Source organism: Artibeus jamaicensis, unplaced genomic scaffold (assembly GCF_021234435.1).
Source record: "Artibeus jamaicensis isolate MK-2021 breed Jamaican fruit bat unplaced genomic scaffold, CSHL_Jam_final contig_3174, whole genome shotgun sequence".
Lineage (NCBI taxonomy): Eukaryota > Metazoa > Chordata > Mammalia > Chiroptera > Phyllostomidae > Artibeus > Artibeus jamaicensis.
This window is the reverse complement of record NW_026521738.1, coordinates 2,992,629-3,014,630: the sequence shown is the minus strand read 5'-3', so window position 1 is coordinate 3,014,630 and position 22,002 is coordinate 2,992,629. Positions and strand designations below refer to the sequence as shown.

The window sequence follows — 22,002 nt, the reverse complement described above, 5'->3', positions numbered from 1 at the left end:
GGATATTGCTTCTCAACCTTCCTTAAATAAGTTGTAAGGTGGCAAAACCTTATAATTTATTTGTCATAAATATTTATACAGCATTCCACATGCACCAGGAGCTACTCTAAGAGCTTTACAAATATTACCTTCAATAATCCTCATGTGGTAGGCAATACTGTTTTCATTTTACAGATGAGAAAACTGAGGCACAGGCAAGGTAAAGCCCAAAGTTACACAGTAAGTAAGTGGCAGAGCCAGGATTCAGAGCCAGGATTCAAACCCAGGCAGCCTGATGCTGAGTCTGGGTTACTAAACACTGGACTGCACTGGACTGCCTCTCGGGGCAGTAAGGGTTGGTGGCAAAGGTCAGCCGACAGGCCAGGGCCACTCTTCAGGGTTTCAGGTCATAGGCTTAAGTTCTGCCTGGGCAGGACGGGGGTACCGGATGAACTAGGTAAATTGATCAGCCAGGTGGAATTCACTGCCTCCAAGGGTGAGTTCTATGAGCTCGGCCTCAGTGCTGGGCATGAGGGTCTTCAGGGTTAGAAGACCTGGCAGCAGAGCGCAGGACGGGACCCACAGATCTTGACTCACTGCAGTCTCCATCAGCCCACCGTGACCCTCAAGCACTCGGACAGCAGGACAGTAGAACACCTCGCCAAGCGTGGAGCTGATCACCTCCTGGGGAAATCAGACAAGGACTCTTTCTGCTGGTGGGAGGATGGAATAAATGATCCCTAAGGTCTCTGTTTGCCAGGGCGTGGCGTCATCTTTTTAAGTTAAAAATAGAGCCTTCTGTCAGACACAGGTCTTGGATAAAAGGAATGTGGACCATGAGAGTTCCAGCTTCCTCTTCTTCACAGGGTGACAGGGTCACCTTTGGAGGGTGGCCTGGCTGACCTCCCAGAAGTCTCAGAGGAGCCATTCCTTACACTGGTGAATTTAACACGCTCCAGGGTGTGTCTGGGGTCCTCAGACCTGTGTTTGTCAGCAAGCTAAAGTATTACATCCTTTCATTTTCAGTACAGAAACAACTGTCACAAAAACTGAAACTCTGAAGGCTTATATAATAGGAGCTGTTCCCTGTAATGAGCAGGCTTACGGGGACCATCAAACACTAATTACAATGTTTGTGCATTGACACACCGCACAAATCCTGGCTCGGCTCCTTTCTGTAGCTGACCTTGGCCCAGGAAGCCAAATCATGACGAATTATATCTGAGGGGCAGGTATGAGGAGTAAAGAGAGTGTACTATATTAGATGAGCATGGAATTAGAAAATAAGGGAATTCGATTGCCGAATGTTTTTAGGATCATTCTAAACTCGCCTGCTGTACACACACACCTCTTGCCCTAATGTTCAGTCTGTTGCCTGTGACCACCTGTGTTGTCGCCTCCCCATGGAGACTTGACAGCATGACAGACACTCAGTCCCTTGGTGAAAGCTGCTGCCCCTACGCAGTGCCCAGCTGCGCACCACCAGCATTTCACCTGCCTCCCTCCAGGTTCCTTGACTGACGGACCCCACCGTGGAATCCAGCCCGTCGGGCTGCGCTCCTATTTCTCTCAAGTGACGTTTTTAAGTAGGAGATATTTCAGATACACGACAAAATGAAGAGAATAATATAACAGTAAATACCTGCTACCCACCACACAGATTTAACAAATATTAACAGCCTTTATGCTTCAGATCTATTCCTCTTAAGAAATAAGATGCTGCAGACAAGACTTTAGACCCCTTTTCAATCCCATTCTCCCACCTTCCCCAGAAAGCCACAATCTGAACCCAGGTAACTTTCAGTTCTCTGCATTGTTTTATTCTTAAGGTTGAACACTTGCCTTATCCTCTATCATTTCTGAGAAGTGACATTAGAAAAGAAACTGCTAATCACTCTTTCCCCGACTGGGTGCGTGCCCAGCAAATTTGGCGGTGGGCGGGGGGGCTTTTTCTCTGGGAGGAAAGAGCCGAATACAGCTCCATTTTCCAGCCCATTTCTGCTTCTAATCCTCCCTTGTGCCCACTCTCCGTTACACACGTGAACTTAGGTAAGTGCACAGATGCGTGTGTGACACATGCACATGTGCACACTCTGGTCTTTGCCTCAGGTGTCCGCTCTGTCCAGTGCTGGGGGAGTGGAGAACCTCATCCTCCTAGAGCAGGAGAAGCGCCGGCCCCACGAGGTGGGCTCCGTGCAGTGGGCCGGGAGCACCTTCGGGCCCATGCAGAAGAGCCGACTGGGGGAACACGAATTTGAGGCCCTCATGAGGATGCTGGACAACCTGGTGAGTCTCCTGCCATTGAGCTTCGAGGCCAGTCTGTTGAGGCTTAGCCCCTGGGCCAGTCATTATGAGGCACGAGGGGGGCATCAGAATTGCCAGCATCATGGTTACAACACTAAAGCTTCATCGTGCCAGTCGGCACAAACAAGAGGCAACCGATTGGTGTCTCTCTCACATCGATGTTTCTCTCCCCTCTCCCCTCTCCCTCCTCCCTCCCCCTCTCTCTAGAAATCAATAAGCATGTCTTCAGGTGAGGATAAAAATATTAAAACATAAAAAATAAACTCGTACAAGCATTAAAGAATGGAGATCAATACTTTTGATGCTCTTGTGCTGGGGCAGACCTTGTCCAGCGTGGCAGGAAAGTCTGAAATCATGATGATGAATGTTGACAGATATGGTTACATTAAAACTCAAGCTGAAAGACAAACTGCGGGGGGGGGGCTGTATGCAACGCGTGCAACAGACCAAGTCCTGCAAAGAGACATCACAAGTCCATGTGAAAAGCATCTCAGCAGAAAAGTGGACGGAGAACGCCAACAATCTGCAAAGCAAGAGATTCAAGTGGTCATTAAATGAAATTTAGAACGTCCAATTTTACTAGTTACCCAAAAAAGAGCAAAACAGATTAGAGAAAAGGGGGCAGAGCTAAGAATCGTTCCGTCGGCTGCCAAGATTCCCAAGTGTTCGTTCTCACTGAGCAGCAGTGAGGTCCGCCTCTGTGGGACGTGGTCTTGCTTAGGAGACAGGGGTGTTCATGAGTCAGACTTCAGGGCTCTAAGAGAGAAAGAGTTATGCCCTGGAGTTGAGGAAGGGAAGGCTGACTGTTAGGATCAGCTGGGAAGCTTAAAATTCCTGTAGCCCAGACCAGGTCACCTCCGACGAAATGGGCAGGTCTCCAGACATCAGCTTTTTCCTCCTCATGGGAGGACATGCTTATTGATTTTAGAGAGAGGAAAAGGGAGGGAGGGAGGGAGGAAGAGAAACATCGATGTTGGAGAGAGACACCATTTGGTTGCCTCTCACACACACCCCGACCAGGGAACCTGAAACCTAGGTATGTGCCCAGGAATTGAACCCTCAACCTTTTAGTTTATGGGATGATGCTCCAACCAACTGAGCCACACCAGCCAGGGCCAGGCATCTGCATTTTTAAAGCTCCCACATGGTTGTAATGTGCAGCTGGGGCTGAGAACCACTGCACCAGATGGAAAGTTGGAGCTGTGTTTAGGTGAGGAGCTCTGTGGATTTCATAAGGTCATAAGGATTTTCTCAGCCTGATCAGAGGGCTTGTTGGGGTGGAGGGAGGGAGGGGTTCGGGCTCCAAGAAACACACAGGGAAGCAGCCAGTTCTAGGTTGTACTGTGGCGATTTAGGTCTAAACTGCGTCGTTAGGTGGAAGGGGGCGAGGTGCGTGGGTGGGTGTGTGGCGGGCACGCAGGTGCATTCAGGCCCTTTCCCCCACATGAAGTGGTTCTCTTTTTGTCCTTCTTAGGGCTACAGAACAGGCTACACGTACCGCTACCCCTTTGTTCAAGAGAAGACCAAACACAAAAGCGAGGTGGAGATTCCAGCCACAGTCACAGCCTTCGTGTTCGAGGAGGACGGCACCCCAGTGCCCACCCTGCGGCAGCACGCCCAGAAGCAGCAAAAGGAGAAGACCCGCTGGCTCAACACGCCCAACACCTACCTGCGGGTCAACGTGGCCGACGAGGTCCAGAGGAGCATGGGCAGCCCCCGGCCCAAGACCACCGTAAGGCGGGCAGAGGGGTCCCAGCTGGGGGAGACCAGGTTGGGGGAAAATGCTTAGTTATGTTTATGGGTTAAGCAGCTTCAAAACAGGGGGACAGAATAAGTCTGCCCTGGGCGTGTGTCAGTACGAGCCCTGCTCAGGGCTTCCTGTCAGGTGTCTGGGAGCAGCTGTTCATGCCCAGGGAGCCTTGGATCACCTGGATCTTGCACATCTGCATGGAGTTTTTGGGTCCAGAGGATGGCTGGACCAGGTCCCACCCAGCAGCCTAAAAGGGAGGAGCAATTGATTTTTGCCTCTTGCTCCCACATCTAGAGGGGAATTCTGGCAAGTTCAAGGATGGGTATCCAACGCTTGAATTGCATATCTGATGCAGGCCCAGGAGGTGGGTGGGATATTCATTTCTACTACATTGTCCTCCCCACCACGCTCACACTCTGGCACTTAATCTGATTTTTCATTAACACTGAAGTAGCTGGCAGCCAAAGAGAATAGCTCTTCATAAAAAAATGAAGTCCTGCAAATTAACATAGAGTCATCTCATACGTAAGTGTGAGTGGCTGCCTGCCTGTCGGTGCTGGTTACCAAGATTCAGACCCCTACTCCTACGTGTGCTTCATGGCTATTGGCCTGGGGCCTTCTTTGGCAGCTGGGCCATTTGTTGCCCATCCTGCTCTGGGAGAGGGACATCACAACATAAGGCTTCCTGACCTTCCATGAAGGCCGATGGGCCCATGGCGTGGGGCAGAGCTCGGGGGAGGACGCGTGGGCCTCATTCTCTTGCCTCCCCCCCGGCCTTGTGTGTGTTCAGTGGCTGAAGGCTGACGAGGTGGAGAAGTCCAGCAGCGGCATGCCAATACGGATCGAAAACCCAAACCAATTCGTGCCTCTCTATACCGACCCCCAAGAAGTGCTGGACATGCGGAACAAGGTAGGGCGGCAACTAGTTGTCTCTCTTTCTCTTTCCCCTCAAGAGTGGTGGTGGGCAGGGGCAGGGTACGCCTGGCTCACCGACACCCTGATGGCAGCACTGTTTCCTGGCTCTGCTCCCAGCTCTGTGCCAACTGCTGGACTTGCGGCGTCTGATGGGCCCTCCGACACAGAGGGGTGCTTGCTGTGGGCATTAGATGTGTCTAAGAGACCTGCCCACAAATTGAGTTTTTATGAATTTTATGCTACTTATACTATTATCCTTTGGACCAAGATCTCAAAATCCTTTATATTTATTTCTCTACCTTTGCTTTAGGTTCACTTCTATTTCTAATGTCACCTTAAAAACCTAGGTTGTAGCAGAGCACCTCCAGTTGGTCAGATGCACTCACAGAATTGGTGTCACCGTGTGGTCCAGGGAGCCTCTGCAGTGCTTGTCTAACATGCAGATTCCTGGGTCACCTGCCCCCAGGAGATTCGGGTTCTGCAGGTGTGGGATGGCCTCAGGAATCTGTATTTTAAACAAAGCCCTCAGGGTCTTCATAGGAACGTTAAAATTTGAGAATCTCCCTCAAGGATCGTTATGCCCTTTACTCTTCACCTCCTGCGGGTACCTCCTCCGAGTCCATGAGACTTGATGTTGTAAACCGTGTCACAGTGGGCGGACTGTGTTAGGAATAGAGGAGACAGGCTCCTACCGCTGGTGGAACTTTCTAGACCAAGTCCCAGGCCACGCTAGACACCAGTACGCCCTGGGAATGCCCCTCCCAAACTCCGCAGCCTGACTCTGCACACTGAGCTTGCTCTCCCCTTCCTTTTCCACATAGATTCGAGAACAAAACCGACAAGATGTGAAGTCAGCGGGACCCCAGTCCCAGCTCCTGGCGAGCGTCATCGCTGAGAAGAGCCGAAGTCCGGTACAGCAGAGGCAGCCCCTGTCTGGAGGGGAAACGAGTTTGCCTTCCGGGTCTTCAGTGCTCGGGGCCGGGCAGCAGGACCCCTGAGTCCTCATGCCCACCTCCCCTGGGATCTTGGGTGCTGGTGCTTTGCTGCAAAACAGATGCTGTGAGGACCAGGGACAGTGTCTAATCACACCCTGTGGGCACGGGGTGGGGCAGCAGCTGCCCGGCCGGCCCCGGGAGTGATGCTGGCTTCTACGCTTCTTGCACGGAACTCCACTCTGCCCTCTACTAGTATCTTGCAAAGTGGGGATCCCAGAAATGTGGTCGGCAGCTCCCAGCTGCTCCAGGCCTGCCTGCCCTGAGCATTTCTGGCCTCTGTGTGGATGTGGCATCGTGAGGTTGTGGCTTCGGGACAATGCCCATGTGCTCCCAGAGGGATGGTGTGTATATAAGGACTGGTGCTCTCACCAGTGATGGGGCAGGGATTCGCCCACACAAATCCGCATAGAGTTAGAAAGTATAAAGTCGTCGTCTCCATGTTTGAGTTAGAACAGTGTTTGTCTTGTGCTTAGTGAAAGCGGGGAGGTCAGAATTCTGGCTCGTGTTGAAAATAGCTGCTGCCCATCACAAGCTAGCAGTGGGTGTGGCATCTGCCTCAGCAGTGAGGGGGCGGGACGTACAGGAACCAGGACTCTTGGCTGAGCAACCTGAGGCCGCGATGCCACGATTTCCAGTCAGGCTGCAGCCCACAGGGTGGGTGCCCACTGGCAGGAGGACTGTGCAGGTTATACCATCGCACCCACTCCCACCCCCACCTCAACTCAGCCAAGCCAAGGAACAGAAATGCTGCATGTACTGCGGGGAGGTGAGCGTTCAAGGCCATGAGCAAAATTGTTTTAAAAAAACACCCAACTTTGCCATTTATACCAAACGCTCTCCTTGGAGTCCCTCTTCTTGGAATCCTGGTCTTCAACTCTCTTTCAAATCCCATGATTCCTTAAGCCAGGCCCAGTGCTGCCGCGCTCTTTTGGAAGGAGCCCCTGGGAGAGATGGCCTGGAGGGTGAGGCGTGGCCCGCTGCCCCCGGCTCACCTCCCCTGGGCTTTACTTTCTGTGGCTCCTCCTCAGCTTCAGAGGACTGCATTCCCAAAGGTCAAGGTGAGGATGCTGGATTAGGAAAAGGGACTGTGGAGTCTGAACTTTAGTCCCTGCCTCGAGCGACACAAGCTTACCCAGCTAGTGAGCGCCCCAGAGCAAGGGGCTCCACAGGGGTGGTGGAACAGTGATTCTGCCAATGTCCCCACGGGACCTGCAGTACAGGCAGTTGAAGATCCGAGATTCAGGACCCTGGTCCCTTGTCATTTATGACTGTGCGAAATAGGCCAAACCGGTTGCACTGAGAATGCTGAAGCCGCTGTGTGTTTTTCTGCTGTGTGCTATCGCTTGTGCTGCCTTGTAGGGTGGGGCGGGGCATGGTGGGGACAGCTGTCACGGAGCTGGTTGAGCCAACCCTTTGCTTGCTGGATTTGGGCTGACTGACTTTGGGCCACTGACTGTATTTGCATAGTGATGGCTTGCACGCATCTGCAGGAAGGACTGCAATAAAGCTTTGTCTTCCTTCTGCTTGGGAGCATCCTTTGGTTTTATTTTCAGGGCAGAGGGTGGATCCCCCACATTCATCTAGGCAGTTGCAAAGAATCTGGGTGTGGGAGTGAGGTAGCCATAGGGAGGCGTGAACAAGCCTTAGCCTGAGGCCCTGTGCCATTTCCAAGGAGCTGCATGCTACGCTGTCCCTAGCAAGACCACTGGCAGCCACATGAGTCTGAAAGGAAGCTCAGGCCTGGGCCCAACCCCGGCGTTCAGAGAGCAACACGCACTCTGTGGTTAACTTTCAGTCTACAGAGAGCCAGCTGATGGCCAAGGGCGAAGCAGATACCAAAGATGAGTCAGAGGAGACAGTGCCCAACCCCTTCAGCCAACTCACTGACCAGGAGCTGGAGGAATACAAGAAAGAGGTGGAGAGGAAGAAACTGGAACTCGAAGGTAAGGAACCCAGTGCCTCGGGATCTTGCGGGGTGGCAGGGAGAGCTTGTGGAGGCCCAGAGATGGAGTAGAGCAGCCCTGTACCCATGCCTCCCCCCCAGGGCCGGCGGGGCTCAGTGTAGCCTCTACTTTCACTTTTAATGCTTCTTGTCATCTCCTCAACTTGACCTTCCTGCCCAATCACCAAATAATATTCTTACTAGCATAACACTATGTTAATCACAATAACGACCCTCACTGTTACACCGTGTCTTCAGCACCTCACCCGACCCTCTCGGCTGGGCATAACCAGTTAAACCGTGTAGAATGCTCGGAGTGTTGCCTGCAGATACAGAGCAGGCCAGTAAAATGCTAGATACATGTTAGCTATAATGGAGAATTATAATAGTGGTAATTATTAATTATTATCTTTCAGAGCTGGCATGAACTTTTAGGCAATCAAAGCTCTCCACCAGCTGTCTTCTTTATGTCTTTTTCTCACGCCTCATTTATTTTAGGATCTTTGGCTGGGCCCTTCTCTCCCTGTCGACTCCCAGATAGATGTTCATACTCATGATCATTCATATGCCCTTGCTCATGCCCTTGTCTCTTCCTGGCCAGCCTGATCCAGAGTTATCTATGCTTCAGGCTCCATCTCAAAGCCCCCTCCTGCTAAGAGTCTCACTCTGTCTCTCCCCACCCCCTACGGTGAGCTGTCCCTTCTCTCTGCCTCAGGAACACGTGGAGTCTGGGATCCAGAACTCAACTCTTGGCTTTGTCCACCAGGCTAGGCTTTCATTCCCTGAGGGCAGGGTCCCCCTCCCCACCTAGAGTCAGACATCTTCCTATGAGCCGAGCAGGCACTAGAAAAACCTTGCTGGCTTGCTCGGAGTTCTAATGTGCCATTTGAAAAGGTAGGTAGGAAAGTATGGTGCTTTTTATCCCCAGGCATTGTTTGCATTGAACATGTAAATTAGATCAATAAAAATGAGCGACATGCCACCAAATCGTGGGTGGCAACGCTCCTGCAGTCTTGCTGTCTACGTGAGGGGTGACAGATTCTGCGGTTGGATGTGCTTTGGTGGAGGAAACTGAACATGACTTGGACTCCTCCCACCGGCTCCCCCTGGGATGTGGCAGAAATAACAAAAGGTTAGGGGGGCAGCTAGCTCCAGCCATGAGAAATGAGAACCAAGTAAAAGAAAGCAGTTTCTTTTCATGCTCTCTCTGTCCATTTCTCCTGTTTGACCTCTACCCTGAGGTGGTTTTCTGTATTTTCAGGAGAGAAAGAAACCACTGCCGAGGAGCCTGGCTCACCTGTAAAGTCAGCACCTGCTTCTCCTGCACAGAGTCCAGTGAAGTCCGCGACGAAGAGCCCTGTGGTCTCTCCCTCCAAGTCTTTAGATGGTGAGTTCAGCTGACAGGCCAGGAGGAGGAAGTTGCATCCGCAGGCTGAAGGAGGGGTCTGCATGGGCGGTGGGGCAGGTGTGCACACGACAGGTACCTGCCTTTCAACAGGTTTTGTTCCTAACCCTAACCCTAAAAGCTTTCCCCACTGCCATTTCTAGGGAATCTGAAATAGAGGTTCCCAACTTAAGCTTACTTAATTCACAGCCTGTGACCATACACCTTCAAGTTTAACAAATGATGAATAAGTTCACAGCTGACTCAGCCTTCTCACCTCTAACTCAGACTGGGTTGGCCAATGGCCCTGTCTAGATGCCAGCCCAGGGCTCAGACCTTGGTGTGCCCGGGGAATCACCTCGGGATCTTGTTAAATGAAGATTCTGGTGCAGCAAGTCTGGGGTGGGACCTGAGACTCTGCACTTCCAATGAGCTCGCAGGTCCTCATCGCAGGCTGATGAGGTCATTCGCACACTTCACTGCACGTGGGAATCAGAGGGGTGGGGGTGGGGCAGAATGAAGCCTGGAGTTTTAAGACTTCCCCGCCCCCTCGGGTGAGTCTATCATGTAGCCCAGGACCAGACCACTGCACTAGCTACTAGTTCAGAGAATTGAGTTTTAGCTCCAACTCAGCAGCTAACTAATAATAATTCAAGTGTTAATTTTACAGAATCAGATCATCTCTGAGCCTCAGTCTCCTCATCTGTCAAATGGGGCTGCTATTTTCTCTTTTTAAGCTTCTTATATGTATTTGGGAAGTTGTAGATGAAAAATACTCTGAAGGAATAAAGGTGTGATTTAAATGTAGGATGTAATTACAGTTATGGTCAATAATACATATGAGGGATAATGATAGTATTACAGTCCATACCACCTAGATCATATAAGTGTCTTTAACAAGTTCCCAGAATCACTCCTTGGCATGAACACTCTTCCATGGGTCCCCAGGGCCCTCACGACAGGGGGCTGTGCCTCCATGCAGGGAGTGAGCAGCAGCTTGGTGGCCTGTTGGACTCTTCTCCCTCCAGGCTGGAACAGCCCCATTTGTGGAAGCTTCCAGAATTGCCTGACCCCTTTGCGCCCTCTATAGGCGAATTGCTGTCTCGCAGGCAGGCGCACAGAGGAAACCCATCTGCTTGAGGCCAGAGCCCCAAGCAGATGTCCCGCTGCTGTTTGTGTTCATTGTGTCTCATCATAGTGTTGTCAACCTGTCTCCACAACGTCTTCCTTTCTCTTCCCGTTTGTGCCTTCATCAAAGGAGTTTCCTCCGATTCTGAATACTTGTCTCTGTAGTAAGTATAGAGAGGCTGCTTACTAACTCACTCCAACACTCACAATGGGGGAGGGAGAACTTTTTCAAAAGAAATATATTTCTCCCCAATTTTCTTCTTTTGCAACTCACAACCCTGCCTTCGGGAGGTTTCCTGGCTGTGAAATTCACAACTGATTCCATATGTACTATGCATGGACCAGACTTTGCTGAAAGATATATACACTTAGGACACACCCATGCACCAACACACACCAGTACTCACACAGAGCATGCCACCCAGAAGCAACAAGCCCTCACAGTGAATGGGCAGTGGAGCCAGCTGCTGGGCACTCCCTGTGGTAGTGTGCTTATGGCCCTTTGGAGTACATCTCCCTCCCTTTCCTAATGCCTGGGCACCTCTCAGGAGTCCATGACCTCTTCTAGGGCTGTGGGCCAGAGCCTGAATGTCCTAGGGACCAACTACCCCACAGGGATGCCTAGAGCACCTGGCTTGACTGCTGTCTTCGGCATCCCTCAGGCATGCATACCTACTGCACAAAGGACATCCAGACTGGAGAGGAGGCTCGTGTCAGGAGTGGAGCAAGGGCTGGCAATTTCCCTTTAGCTCCTGGGGGCCCAGTGGAGTGACCTCTGCTGCTCGGCAGGATGCAGGACAGAGGGTGAGAGGAGGGCCGTGTGATGGGTGGGATAACTGCTTACCCACCACCTGACATCATCCCCCTGCGGCAGGATTCCTGCTTCTCTCCTGCACCCTTTACACCCTGTGGAGAGCACACGAAAGCTGAGTTGTTAGAAAAGTGAAGGTCTCCCCTGAGGACTTTTCCGACAGTGCAGACCGAGCCGGGGAGCGTGGGCCTCCTCGGAGCGGATCCCACTCGATGTGACCAGTGTGAAGTGGTGGCAGTGGCCCTGGCCAGCTGCCCAATAGTTCACCCAGCTCCTCAGGGCCAACAGGGCTGACACTCTGAGCAGCATCTACAGTTTCACATTTAGCTCACCCATTGGGTCAAGGATGGCTTTTCCACCACGTGTCACCACGCTGTCATGTCCTCGTGTGCGGAGTCACCTTAGTGTCATGACTTATCAGTCTCCCTTCCTCTTACCCCACCAGCCTCTCTGAACAAGAGCCTTCAATCCTCTTCATTTAAATCTGGCCGTCCCTTGTCATCGCCTTCTTTTCGACCAGCTCCTGCCTGCCCCTGCCCCTAATGCCTCCACCCCCCAGTGACCCCTCAGGAGCACCAGCTATGCCTACAAATAGCCCTGCATTTAACATCACATGGTCAGCTCTGCCACTTACTAATTTAGTCATCCCAAATGAGTCACTTCAAGACACTGCCGAATGGAGGAGGAACACAAACCCTTGCCCTTTCTAACAGCATTGTTATGAGGAAAAAATGAGCTAATGAATATAAAAGGACATTGTGATATGCTTGGACACATGGGTTCTCGTTGTATACTATGTTCTTGGGACGGTGAGAGGGAGTATACCACTTGCTGTGTTAAGCCACTCAGTTTTGGGATTGCTTGTTATGCAGTAATAGATAGTCATTAAATCTTGGTGCATAGTAAGAACTGGTTTTGTAGAAATTAGTTCTTCTGTGGGTTGACTGAGCTCAGCATGATGGTTCTGCTCCACCAACGTCAGCTGGGGCGGCAGTCCCCTGGGACCTTGACTCAACTGGAACTTCCAAGATGGCGCCCTCACATGCCAGGCGCTGTGGCAGGGGCAGCTGGAGGGCTGGGCTCGACCAGAACACCGGGGCGGTGCCTGTCTCTGTCCCTGTGTCTCTGTCCCTCTCCGTGTGGTTGTGGGGCTTCTCCATGTGTGTTTTTATCAGGGTAGTCAGACCCGATACATGATGGCTCAGAGTTCCCCAAATTGTAAAAGCAGAAGCTGCTAGGCTTTTTTAAGTCTTTGGCCTGAGGCTGGCCCAGTGGCAGTTTCTCTGCATTCTGTTGGTTACTGCGAGCCACAGGGCCAGCCCAGATTCAATGTGTGTGGTGGGGACGGGGGGGCCACAGCCAAGTGCGGACTCTTTAAAAAAAAAGATAAATGACACATGCAAGTGTAGAATGAATATGTTGGCAGTAGGTTTAGAGAAGGGCAAGATCATTGTCAAATGTTGAGGGAGGCTTGAGCCAGACCTTGGGTTGACAAATATTTGGACTAGCAGAAAGGAGTAGAGTGGGCTCTCCAGGAGTGGTGGCCAGGAAGCTGAGCATCTTGAAAGAAACACTGGAAGATGGAAGGACAATGAAGAGTTGGAAGGGCAGGTATGAACAGAAATCAGGTCTGGGGATGGAATGTCCAGAAAAGCTGGGGACCTCCCTATGAAGCACCTCCCTGCCTTCTCCATCTTCTGCAAGACTTTCAGCCTTTAGTCCCTTCATTCACAGGGGTCTGGATTTTTACCCTGGCTGCCGAGTTTAGTCTTGCTCCAAATTACCCACTTTCTGAATTTCCTCTCCCCTTCCCCTTGCTTCCTGGCCACCATCCTTGGACAGAGCCCCCAGTTTCCAGCCTCTGCTGCACTCCACCCACCCCCACATCTGTCACCTACTCCCAGAGCTCCAAGCATTCCACCCAGGAGAGAACACCAGTGGTTGTTCTTCGGAGATGCTAGAAGACAAGCTCCCATCTGCCCCTAGCTCCTGGGGCCCTTCTCAGCCTGGTCGCCAATTCACTGAAGACCAGTGGAGAGCTCCGTGTAGTTCCAGCCTTAACTCTGTTGAGATGTTAACAGAGGAGGGGTCTAGGCTCTCAGATCTGATCTTTGATACTTTCCTGGAGCCCACTATGTGCTTATTTCTGGAGTGCTGACCCAGTCACCCCTTCTCTTAGGCAACCAAGCTCTCCAGTGGTCTCTGTCCCCTATAGATGAGGGACTGGTGACCTCAGTTTGAAGCCTGGATCCTCCAGGGTCCACTGTTTCTCTATTAGCTCCACTTTCATTTACTGCTTCCCCCTCATACAATTGATAGGGTGGGAGCAGAGATCCTGGTGTGTGTCTTTGGTGTGACCACATTTTCTGGGTAGTGAGAAGAGGTTTAGCCACTCTCCTAAACCAAGACACAGACCAGGGGCTGAGGCTATAGATGAGGCTGACAGGAAGGTGGGTGTGGGTGAAGGGCATGGATGAAGGTCAGTGTTGGAGCGAGCATACCCATCTACCAGGGCAGGAAAGGACATGTGGACAGAGGCCTCTCTTATCCAGTTATGTTCATGGAGCTAGAAGGCAAGTATCAAAATCATCTGAGAGGGTCAGCCTTGAGAAATATATCCTAATGGGTCATCCAAAAGAATAGCCTGTACCGAGAACCTGGATGGAGGTTGTAGAACCATGGGAGGACATGAGCCCAGGAGGACGAGTGGGGACAGGGGACTGGGTATAGGAGACAAAGGCCAGCACTCAGGGCTGCTGTTTGTGTACATGGTTGGGTCCAGATCAGCTTAGAAGGAGCAGGCGGAGACAGACAGGAACGAATATGAGGTGTGATGTTGGCTTGGTGAGAACAAAACCACTTGTACAGTCATTTGTTTGCTCATGCACTTGACCATTCATAGGTTCCACATTTTTTGAGTACCTTCTATGAGCTAGTTATTACATAGGTAATTTCGACACAGCCTTGCCTCAGTTTCAGTTTTGCGGGAGTGATAGCATACACAAGGAAGTGTGGTTGTTTACAGTGTCTATGATGGAAGTTAATGTAGTGAGGGCAGAAAGGAGGAAGCAATCAATTCTACTTGGAAGTAGGGAGGGGTCAGGAAAGACTGGATGGAAGAGGTAACCGTCAAGCTGATTCATTGTATGGCATGAAGGTTAAGGACACAGAGTGGAGAGAGAAGGGCCTTACAGACAGAGGGAAACAGGCTGGAGTGACAGGGAGGGTCAAGGGGCTAAATAGTAAGGAGAGTGGAGAGGGTTTACTGCGTTTACGAGCGCTGCCAGGTAAGAGCCGTGGGAGTCCATGGAGGGAGGGGAGAAGCAGTGACAACAGTCAAGAGCTTTGGGGAACTTGGTTGTTAGGGGAAGACAGAACATGGCGAGACGGTAGGAATGGGAGCCAATGGCCAAGGTCTCTGGTACTGAGACAGGCAGTACTCATAAGTCCGGGACAGAATTTTGACTTGCCCAGCTGATTTCAGAGGTTACGAGACCTTGTCCAGGGAGTTAAACCAATTCATTCTAACTGTCCCCAGACTTACTCCTCTCTGTCCCATCTCCCACATAACCATACATTTCCTTAGTCTTTACCCCAGTCAGGAGCCCCGGCCCTTTCCTCAAGCCCACCCTCACCCACCGTCTGTGTGATACCAGCCTCGCCTGTCCCCATCACATTCTGTGGTGTGCTGCTTCTCACACTCACACCCTCACACCCACACTCACACACTCCTGACTTGCCCTAGTGAAAAGGACACTGAGAGTGGGAGGGAAAGGAAGTGCCACAGGAGGGTGTCGTTTCTGGGGTGTGAGCGGCTCTGGCCTTGGAGAATGTGCCCCTCCCAACAGGGTCCCTCCAGGCAGGATACAGTCCTGGTGTGCAGAGTGGGGCAGCGGCTGCTAGAAAGGGCCAAGGTATCTTCTCCTTTTGGTTAATCCTTGTACCGTAGAAACACGGGGTCCACATCACTCAGGAATTCCACCCTCCTTCTGCTTTCTGCTCTCTGCCTATGGAGAAGTCAACTCTCCAGTCTTCTAAAAGTTCCTCACTGGTGTAAGAAATGAAATGGGTATGAAATATACAATTTCAATACATTTACTGGTGACACTGGACCAGCTTCAATTCTTAGAGGCCTCCGCTGAGTTGTACGTGACTCCCCTGCTCCTCCTACACCCTCTGTCCTCACGTTGTCCGTTTCCTCGTTCTGTGCCTAGAAATGCTCCCAGCTGGGCCCCCGCTGGGCCCCCTGCAAACATGGAGACCATCCCCTGTTTGCGTTTGTAGACAAGAGCCAGAGTCATTGCCTGCCAAGGGCTTGTTCCCCTGGGCAGGGCATGTGGAAGGTCTGGATGAGAGCCCTGCCTATCCTCAGCCCCTGTACCAGCAGCCTGCTCTCTCTCCTGCTGCTCTGGACTTCCTTTGTAGAATTGCCTAGAAGTGGTTCTGGTAACCCCAGGTGGAAGTTCTCACCTGAATGACATCTTATGGACCACATCTTTTGATCTTTTTCCAGAAAGTGCTAAGAAGACAGAAACAAGCAAAGCCACCACGGAGCCCGAAACAACGCAGCCAGAAGGGGTGGTGGTCAATGGGAGGGAGGAGGAGCAGACTGCAGAGGAAATTCTCAGCAAAGGCTTGAGCCAGATGACCACCAACGCTGACACGGATGTTGACACCTCTAAGGACAAAACCGAGTCAGTCACCAGCGGCCCCATGTCCCCAGAGGGCTCACCTTCCAAATCTCCTTCAAAGAAGAAAAAGAAATTCCGAACCCCATCCTTCCTGAAAAAGAGCAAAAAGAAGGAGAAAGTGGAGTCCTGATTTGTAGTACCCTAGGGCTCCCATCTGCATCCTCTCTCCCACCTCCCTCTCCCATCTCCATCCCTGGAAGCACAGGGCCAAGGAGGGATAGAGTAGGACCCTGGACCATACTCTGATGGGGAACACAGAGATCTCCCAACCAATCCCTCATTTGCAATCACCCCGGAGAAATCAGGTGACTTTGTCAAGGTCACACAGCTAGTTAGTGGCAGAGCCTGCACTAGAATTCAGGTCTTCTGGCTCCCAGTCCAGTGCTCTTTCCACTACACAACACTGCCTAGTTGTGGGCCGCCTTTGTGAGGGTGCTGCCCACTGAGCTGAGCCCTGGGCAAGAGGGCCAGAGGTGGCCACAAGCTCTCACTGGCTCAGACTAAACCAGGTTGAGGCTTCCCCTGAACTAGGTCCTTCTCCTCATGGGACCCCAGTCTCCTGCTGATGGAGCTATCACTACGTTTAGGAATCTCTCTTCTCTTTTTCATAGAGTCCCTGCCTTGCTGCTCACAGTAACCAGACAAACTGACCTGCCCCCTCCACCAGAAATTAATCTTTGTTCCCAAGGGCTGATGGCTTAGCCTGTGCTTCCCCAACCACTAACTCTGAGCTTTCTTCATGGAACCTCCTGCATTATGCTTGGAACAGCTGTAAGAGTTGGCAGACATAGGACAAGCCAAGCCAGCCATACAACGGGAGATAATTAAGTCAATATAAGGCGCCAGGGGCTTGACCCATTAAAACTGTGCATCTCAGGAGCTTCAAAAGTAAAACCAAATTCAGCTTAGAAAACAGTTGTCTCATGCTCAGGATGGGAATTTGCGGAAATTTAGATCCTCCGTTGACTTTAGGCTACAGGAGGATGATCGAAACAGCACGGGAAATGCTCTGCCTTTCTAGCTTTGCATGACACGTGGAGCTCTCCCCGTCTCACTCTTGTCCAGCAGTGAGGTGTTCCCCAACCTCCCCTCAAACCCAGAAGCACTGGTTCATAGGCTAGAGCTGGCATCTTACCCTTGGCACCTTGACCTTGGCTCCTTTGGGTTCCAGCTCAATCGCTCTGGGTCCAGCAAAGGAGAATGGGATGAACCTTTCAAGATTAATCAGAGAAGTGCTTAGGTGTCCCCAGCTCTGTATCTGTCCATCCTGGGACCTGATAAGAGCCACAGTTATTGTTTTAAATGCCAACACTATTTTTTCATATTCGTCCATGGGGCATTAATTAATGAGTGTTGTTAGCTTCTAAAAAAATAGACAATCCATCCTCTTTAAAGCACAGTGTCTTCAAAGAATATTTTCCCTTTTTGTGATTATTGTAAATGTATTTTTGAAAGTTCTTAACCCCAGTTTTCCATGTTTGAGTACTTACTGTATACATAGACACTGTGTGGGCTCTGTATGCATTACATCCTTTAACCCTCGAGATAACCTTACGATGTGGGTAAGATTAGTCCCATTTTATGGGTAAGGAAACTGAGCCCCCAAAAGGATAATTGATTTGTTCCAGGTGACTTGGCTAGAAAGCTCCAGAACCTGGATTTCCCTCTACATCAGCCTGAGTCCAGAGCCTTTGCTCTAACCGCTACAGAGATCAGAAATCTTTAATCCCCAAGGGCAGCGGTTTTAGTCCAGGGATCATTTTTGTGTCTCCACTGTGTAATGCCAGTACTTGCAATGAAGGTAGGAAGTTACTTGCGTTCTCCCTCACTGGTGCACATTAAGTTCCTGGTTAACAGGGAATGTGGCACGGCCAGAGCGGACCTCTGGCAAAGGAGATGCAAGGGCTTTCTACTTGGGGCAGAAAATGCCATCCCCTGTTTGGTTATTTCTTGAGAAGGAAAGAAATGGACATATGACTAAGGAAAACCCAACATCGAGTCTCTGTAATGCAGAGTCCCATCTGCTACCCCAGCTGCCCTCACCCCATCCTCCGCCCTCCTGCACCCCTCCCCCATTCTGGTCTCTGACTGGGTCTTGATGGACAACCCAATGATCAAGGGCACTGATGCCTCAGAAAAGTCTGTGATGTGGGAAATGCCTTTAAAAGCCAACTCTTTGATGCCTTCTTTAAAAGAGTAGATTTGCCATTCATTCATTCATTCATTCGCTCCTTTCACAATATTTGTTATGCACCCGCTAAATGCCAGGCATTATGTTGACATTAAAAGAAAATAATCATTGTGACTAGAATAATCAGTGGCAAGCAATGTTAAAAAAGGGTGGAGCGGACATGACCACTGATGCAGCGTTTTGTGTTTGAGTGGTTGTAGCTCAAAGATGTGTTAATCGACTCTGCATTGAATCAATTCTCTTTATTCCCTTTACAGCAACGAAGCCTCATTTAGATGAACATGCCAGAGCTTGCTGGAATGTGAGCCTTGTCTTGGGTCCATTTCATATCTATCCATTTGTTCATTCCCTGAAACACTCCAAATACACACGTGAGCTTGGATCGTGGGCCAGGCCTAGGGGCAGGACTTAGTCCCGTCCCACAGGAAGCTCCTAAGTAAAGGAGGCATGCAGACAAGTTACGAATGGCAAGGGTGCAGAGGGGGCATTAGGAAGCAATGATATACTACCTTCTGGGCCAGAGAAACCTTCCTGAAAGGAGCGATGGTTCAGTTAGGTTTTCAGAACAAGGAGAAATTTCTCATGAGGACAAAAGGTTTGGCAGGACATTCTTCGGGAAAAGCACATGCAAAGGCAGAGATGTGTGAAACTCCATGATTTGTGCTCCAAGCAATTCAGGGCAGTCCGAGCCTAAGGTGTAGGGTGGGGGAGCAGGGATGGGGTGGTTCATTTCACAGGTGGTGGGCAGGGCTGGATCATAAAGAAACTTGTAGAAAGTATGGAGGGATGAGACTCTATCCTGTAAGGGGTTTGGAGCCCCTGAGGACTTATCGACAGGGTAGAGGCACGATCAGCCCTAGATTTTAGGAACCTTTGGAGGCTGCGTGGAGAGTGGACTAAAGAGGCACGGAAGATGTCCTCATAGGGAGGCCTTTCTGAAACGTCCCTTCTAAACCATGTTTGGCGACCCGCCTTACACTACTTTTTCCCTTATAGAAAAAGAGAGCTTCCAGCACAGAATTCATTTCCATCAAATTATTTGGATAAGGCATTTTAAGAGAGATCTTCCACAAAGAAAAAAGGAGGAGACTCAAAGAGCTACTGCTTAGCACCGTTTCCAGGCCTCTGCCCGCCCGCATAGCTGCTCTTCCTTCGTACTTGTTGGATGTGGCGCACTCGGCTCCAGGCGTGAGGCTGTGCCCAGGGTGCTGCTGCAGCAGCGGATGAGCTGTCCAACCAGAACCACAGGCTTCGGGGCGACAGGACTGGGCATTTGCTTTGGGCTCTGGTTAAAAGCTGGCTGAAAACTCAGGCCACTATCTGTCTGGAGAAAATGTATATATGGGAAGGTCAGCATTGGTAGCAGTAATTCATTCTGAGCTTGGATACACTACGGAAAAGGAATGAGAACACCGAACCAGGCTGTTGTGCTGCAGCCAGCTGAGCTGAAAGGCGGAGAGGTTTCCGGGGCTGTTTCCTCGGGGAGATGGGCAGAAGGGAGGCAGAGGGAGAGACGATTGCGGAGAGGTGAGCGGAGTCTTGGTGACTCCACGCACTGGAGGCCGGCCCCCAGCTGTGGCGGGGGAGCATCCACACCCTGTGAGCTTTCCTCAAATTCTGCAAGAAGTGCTGGCAAGGTACAACCCCCAGCCCGGAGGTGGGCTCTCTAAGAGCCTCCTGGCCTGCAGGTGACCCAAGGAACCGTCCTACGTTGGCCGGGTTATGCAGATGAGAATAAGCTTCCTCAGCGCTCCTGTAACAGGAAGGGGTTCTTCCTCTGTGACCGCGAAGTTCTTCCTCGAGGACTGGCTGTGTCTGGTGACCCCGCGGCCAAGCATTGACCTCGTACCACTGACACACGTGTGTGCCGATCCTCGAATCCTGCCTCCTGCATCTAATACTGTGTCCCTCGTTTCTGAATGTGGCCATACGGTCACTCAGATATCATTTGTCAGTGGTTTAACAGAGGGCTACTACTTTTGTCAGCATGGAGAGACTGCTATAAAGCCACTTCTCTGACTGTATGGATGTGAACGAACCCTCTGCCCAAGAGCACAACTCAATTCTGGAAGTCTGAAAGATTAAAAAGAAGTATGGATTTGTTTCATGCAGGTACACATGGGGATAGGTGGACACAGACCGCCATCGCCCTGTCTGCCATCTTTTGCACAAGTGTGCAGTTTATATTCAAGTTTCAGGTCGAGAGTATTTGGATTCTGACTGTTGAACAAGTGAGGAAACCTATCGCGCTCACTAATTGTTTTCCTCAGGCTCAGCAGAAGCTCTGGAGCTGGTGGGCACAGAGGCAGCTGACAAGGAACAGAGAGGAAACACGTCTTACATCTCTCCCCACTTGAGCCCAAGCAAACTAAGACAATATAACTTGAAGAGTCTGAGGAGAAAGGAGAGAGGAGGTACGTCCAAGCCCTGCACTCCCACAGAAAGGACGGCACCTCACAGAGCTCAACACCTGGTGGGACATCTCAGTGCGGGTGTCCCACATCTATTCCGACAGAGGTCATGTGATAGGGGAAGTAGGGGGCCTTGAACGAACGGACTCTAATGAAATATATGCTCATCGGTTATTTATTGGCAGAGGTCCGCTTGTGCCACAGTGTATAACGCATATGGAGTAGAGCGATTACTTCCAAATGCCCCGTCTAACCAACCCCATGTCCTCCGGGATGGAGCACACAGGGAGCCCTGTGACCAAGCACACCTGACCCTGCAGCCGCTCACGGTGAGAAGCTACCCTCGCCCAGGACCAACGCAGAGATGCTGGGGGGGCAGTCTTCAGTGGAGAAAGCTCCTTTATTATCTTTATCTAGACAGGCTTCTCTTTTTAGGAACAATTAGAAAGAACCCCCAGTTGGGTATGTTCTTAAATATATGGCATTAATGGTTTGCATTGATTCATACTTAGGTGGTATTAGGTTTTGTCAAATAGATGTTTGGTGCCATTTTCCCTCAAGACGACCCCCAAAGTTGGGTCAGGGCTTTGGGAAATTGGGGCCTGAAGACGAAGGAGAAGTGGTCACTATGACTGACCCAGGGAGGGACCCGGGTGCAGCCGGAGCTCGGTGTGAGGAAGTCCCGGTGGCTTTCCCAGTGTGGCTGCTCCTTGGCAGCTCCCTGGCACACCCCGAGTCCCAGCAGCAGGACGAGGCCAGCTGCCACGTGCAAGCCCCCTCTCTCTAGTCGTGTGGAGAAAATGTTGTGAGGGTTTAGGCGGTGGGGGGTGTGCAACAGAAGAACCCTAAACTCCTCCCCTCCGGCAAATCACCTGTATAACTTTGTAGAAGCTCAGAGGCCAGATCTTCCCTTTCAAAGTGAATCAGAAGGAGGGTAGCAGCTGGACCAAGGACAGAGGGAACCCTCTGTCCTTGTCAAATATGTCAAAGCCCTTACACAATGGGAATATATTTGGGGGACCCTGCCCTGACATTTCAACTCCACCTCATTGCTCTTGGGCCTGCGCTGTGAGAAATTGTTGGGTCTCAGCAGTTGGCTCTCGGTGTCCGCCCCCCGGAGGAGGGGCAGTGTGCCAGGGCTGGCCTGGCTGGGGTGCCGGGGTCCAGACGGAGAGTGTGGTGTTCGCTAACGCCGTGGATGGTTTCAGTGACATGTCTGTGTCTGACAATCGTCTCCCTTGTACATACCTTGTCTGTGTTTGGGTTGTCCTAGTACTGTGGAGTTTCACATAGGGGTTCCATGGAAATGCCCTTCCTGCTACTGAAATGCCAGCCCCCAGGTCACGCAGCCGCCCCAAAAACGGTTTGCTTTTCTCTATGCTAACACTTTTTGAGCCACTGATGTGCATACTGATGATGAGTTTATTGGGCTTTTATTTTGCAATTTTATATATATATATAAAACACACAAATAATATATATATATTTATGGGTTGGTTTT

At 51.0% G+C, this 22,002-nt stretch overlaps 1 protein-coding gene across 3 annotated transcripts in view; it reads left to right on the top strand.

The window, feature by feature from the left end:
- The window catches only part of ADD2 (adducin 2), a 95,920-nt gene extending 77,124 nt beyond the window's left edge, over window positions 1–18,796 (top strand). For all 3 annotated transcript variants that reach the window (XM_037127274.2, XM_037127273.2, XM_037127275.2), the window contains exons 10-16: window positions 2,089–2,265; window positions 3,758–4,015; window positions 4,824–4,943; window positions 5,770–5,859; window positions 7,739–7,886; window positions 9,147–9,272; window positions 15,722–18,796. In XM_037127274.2, coding sequence (XP_036983169.2) covers window positions 2,089–2,265; window positions 3,758–4,015; window positions 4,824–4,943; window positions 5,770–5,859; window positions 7,739–7,886; window positions 9,147–9,272; window positions 15,722–16,029 — 1,227 coding nt within the window. In that variant the 3' untranslated portion in view covers window positions 16,030–18,796. The remainder of the gene's footprint in view (window positions 1–2,088; window positions 2,266–3,757; window positions 4,016–4,823; window positions 4,944–5,769; window positions 5,860–7,738; window positions 7,887–9,146; window positions 9,273–15,721) is intronic.
- The last annotated feature ends 3,206 nt before the right edge of the window (window positions 18,797–22,002 follow it).